The sequence below is a fragment of the Adiantum capillus-veneris genome, chromosome 23 (assembly GCF_014529385.1).
Source record: "Adiantum capillus-veneris isolate H3 chromosome 23, ASM1452938v2, whole genome shotgun sequence".
Classification (NCBI taxonomy): Eukaryota; Viridiplantae; Streptophyta; class Polypodiopsida; order Polypodiales; family Pteridaceae; genus Adiantum; species Adiantum capillus-veneris.
The window spans coordinates 18,360,871-18,363,840 of NC_140953.1; the positions used below are offsets into that span (position 1 = coordinate 18,360,871).

At 45.6% G+C, this 2,970-nt stretch overlaps 1 protein-coding gene across 1 annotated transcript; it reads right to left on the reverse strand.

Moving 5' to 3' along the window:
• Positions 1-487: 487 nt before the first annotated feature.
• Positions 488-2,433, reverse strand: LOC147427475 (F-box/kelch-repeat protein At3g24760-like). The gene is made up of 3 exons (XM_086497371.1): positions 2,162-2,433; positions 2,012-2,059; positions 488-1,910 (listed from the first exon to the last, which is right to left on the reverse strand). The coding sequence occupies exons 1-3, from the start codon at positions 2,255-2,257 to the stop codon at positions 723-725; spliced, it is 1,332 nt and encodes a 443-aa protein (XP_086353497.1). The 5' UTR covers positions 2,258-2,433; the 3' UTR covers positions 488-722.
• Between the last annotated feature and the right edge of the window lie 537 nt (positions 2,434-2,970).

Consider the following 2,970-nt stretch of genomic DNA (forward strand, 5'->3'; position numbering starts at 1 on the left):
GAATGCCCAAAGCACACTTACGATTCCATTGCATACCGTCCATCACGAAATGGCATAACCATATGCACCATTTCAGGTAAACGGTAAATGAAAATCATATTGCAATAAAAACCAGAGTCCATGTAACACCATGTAAAGTCATGAATAGAGAAAACCAGTATATCCTTGATTTAACACGCCATTCTTAATCAAATTAATTCGAAGAAAAGGATGTAATCTACTCATGAGACAGGACTAGGTTTTGCATGGATAGTGCACCTCAGAAATCTCTTGGGAACCAGAGAAATGAAAAAGCAAATGATTCTGATCTCCTTAAATGTAAAATGATAAAAAGTCAATTCTTCAGGGAAAGACAAGCAATTTGCTCCAATGCAACAAATGAAGATGCTACTATAAGATGGAAAACAGACAATCAACCTTGTTCATCCTACACGGGTTGTCCACAAAAACTCAGCAATCTTAAATCAGTGCCACTTTGGCAAACATGTGAAAAAAGGCAAACACTTGCATTGAACGTCAAGTACGTACCACGCAAGAATCCATCAAATTCAAGGATATTGCGTTTAAGACGTATTTCTATGTACACTGACTGATAGAAACCAGTATCCTTTATACATGGGCACCCCAGGTGGAATTCGGACGAGCAAGAAATGCAAAAGAACTTTAACTTACACAATTATGAAGAGCAAGATGGTAACCAGCTGATCTTGACTAGTATATCGTCAAACACAAGAATCTGGCATGATAGATGAACTGAAACACACGACTTTATCAAATCGATTCACAGGCGATGGCAATTGAGGCAACTTCCTCCATGTCACCATCCCACCTGAAAGGTCACATGCACATGCGAGATAATCCTTGTGCCAAGAATCGCTGTAAATGTAGATGAAATCACCGCCACCAACGCAAGTAAAGAGGGGATCCTTCTCATCATCCTCCTCATCAAAAAGAGCAAAGAGCTCCTCGGGCATATGTCCCAGCTCCGCACATTGCAGAGTTGCTAAATTTACTGACCACAGCTTGAAGCAGGGACTCTCCCTGTAGAGGGCCGCAAGCACAAGAGACTTGCCGCAAGCAACGAGGAAGCAGTATACAGGGTTCATCGGCCTTAGAACAGATGTCTTACTCCATCGACCTTGATTAAGGTCAAGCCAAGCCATACATCCAGTGTGGGTCTCATAAGCGATGAACTTGCCATCAAAAACGGCGGAATGCATCCATTGTGACGAGCTCGAGAACTGAAACTCGGGTGGGAGTGGCGCACACTGCCTCCACATATCCACATTCGAGTCGTAGATCTCAACGACAAGCTGATTCTCAAGAGACTTACCCCCTGCAACAACTATCTGACAAGCGGGGGCCCCTTCATGGTTTAAGCTATCAGGGTCAGTCACCATGGCAGCAATGGGGGAGCGACGTGAGTATAGAAGAGGTGGCGTCTCTTTCCAAGAGCTGTTATTGATAAGACAGGAGGTGTATCCAAGCTTGCATATTCCAGAACCGGTGAGCGCAAAGAGGAGGCCGTGCGTACCTGTCAACGAGCCATGATCATAAGGAGGCATTTCAAAGGCCGGAAAGGGGTGGAATTGATTCTTTTCCGGGTCATAGCCAAAGGCTTGGTTCTTGGCAGGCAAGAAGTGGTTGAGACCCACCAGGAAAAACCAGGGCCTGTGAATAAAGTTGCAGGCTGCAAGCCGTCGGCAGTATGTGCCAGGTTGTAGAAGAGTATGCCAGCGCTTGCAAACAGCAGATGCGGACACAATACTTTGGAATGGCAAGCGTGACAAGATCTCCTCCATTACATCCTCACTTAACTGATCAAATTGTGCTGCTTGTGTTCCAGCTTCTGCTTCAACATCGATGAGTGCTTCCTCATTCATAGTGAAGACTAAGCAGGATCCCCTCTTCTTCATGACTCACAGCAGTTTTGTCAGCAGTTAGCTATGGAATGCACCGATTCCAGCTCTTAAATTGGAACAGAATAGCGGGAAACAAGAACCCAACTCACCAAAATCGAGAGTTGCGATTTGCATTCAAAGATGAGACCCACGGCAACCTTTTAAGCAACCACAGATTCCAGATCAAAGGCAGGAGAGAAAAGTGACGCGATACAAAAATCTAGAGAGGGGTAGAAGAGGGCGAATGGATAAGGCCTCACCCAAAAAAGCTGCGACAGGGAGGCAGAAGAAGAAGAAAGCGTCATGCGGATGAGGAGCAAGACAACGGGAAGAGGGCAAGGGGGAGGCTGGAGCATGGACGACCAAGGGGATAAATTACAGTATCACCGAAAGGCATACACAGCTCACGACAAAAGAGAGACGCCCGCGGCCCGCGGGGGGGAAGAGGGAGGCGAGGAGAGAGAGAGAGATCAGATCATCAGAGAATGTGAGAGAGCTCATCACGGCGGAGAGTTGTTGAGCTTGACTCTCCAAGAAAAAGGACAGCACACAAGAAATGGGTCCCGCCGCCCGGATAGATGCAAGACTTCGAATCTACTGCATTTGAAAGGACGCCATCGCCGACGGTTTTGCCCGCCCCACCTTGGCCCGGCCTGTTTAAAGTCCAGGCCTGTCCCCTACGCGTAAGGCCGTAAGCTGAGTTCTAGCCCCATTTTATCTTTGTCGCGGTTTACTTTTTGCTACGTACATGCACCCAGACTTAGTCCTCCGTCAGCCAGCTACAACTTTTTGGCTTTGGGGGACGCCATATAGTGAAGACTTCCCTTTTTGCTGACGAAACAAGAGAGTTAATTTTTCTTTAAGGGAAAATGACCTAAATACCCCTCTAATTTGTGGAAATTCCCAAAATACCCCTCAAATTTCAAAAATTCCCAAAACACCCTCAATATTTTGTCATAAATTCCCAAAATGCCCTTCAAATTTTTCAAAATTCCCAAAATACCCCTGGTTGTGAAATTGAATTTCTCCAAAGATTAAAAAATTTGTAGCTTTTCATAAAAAGACTCAT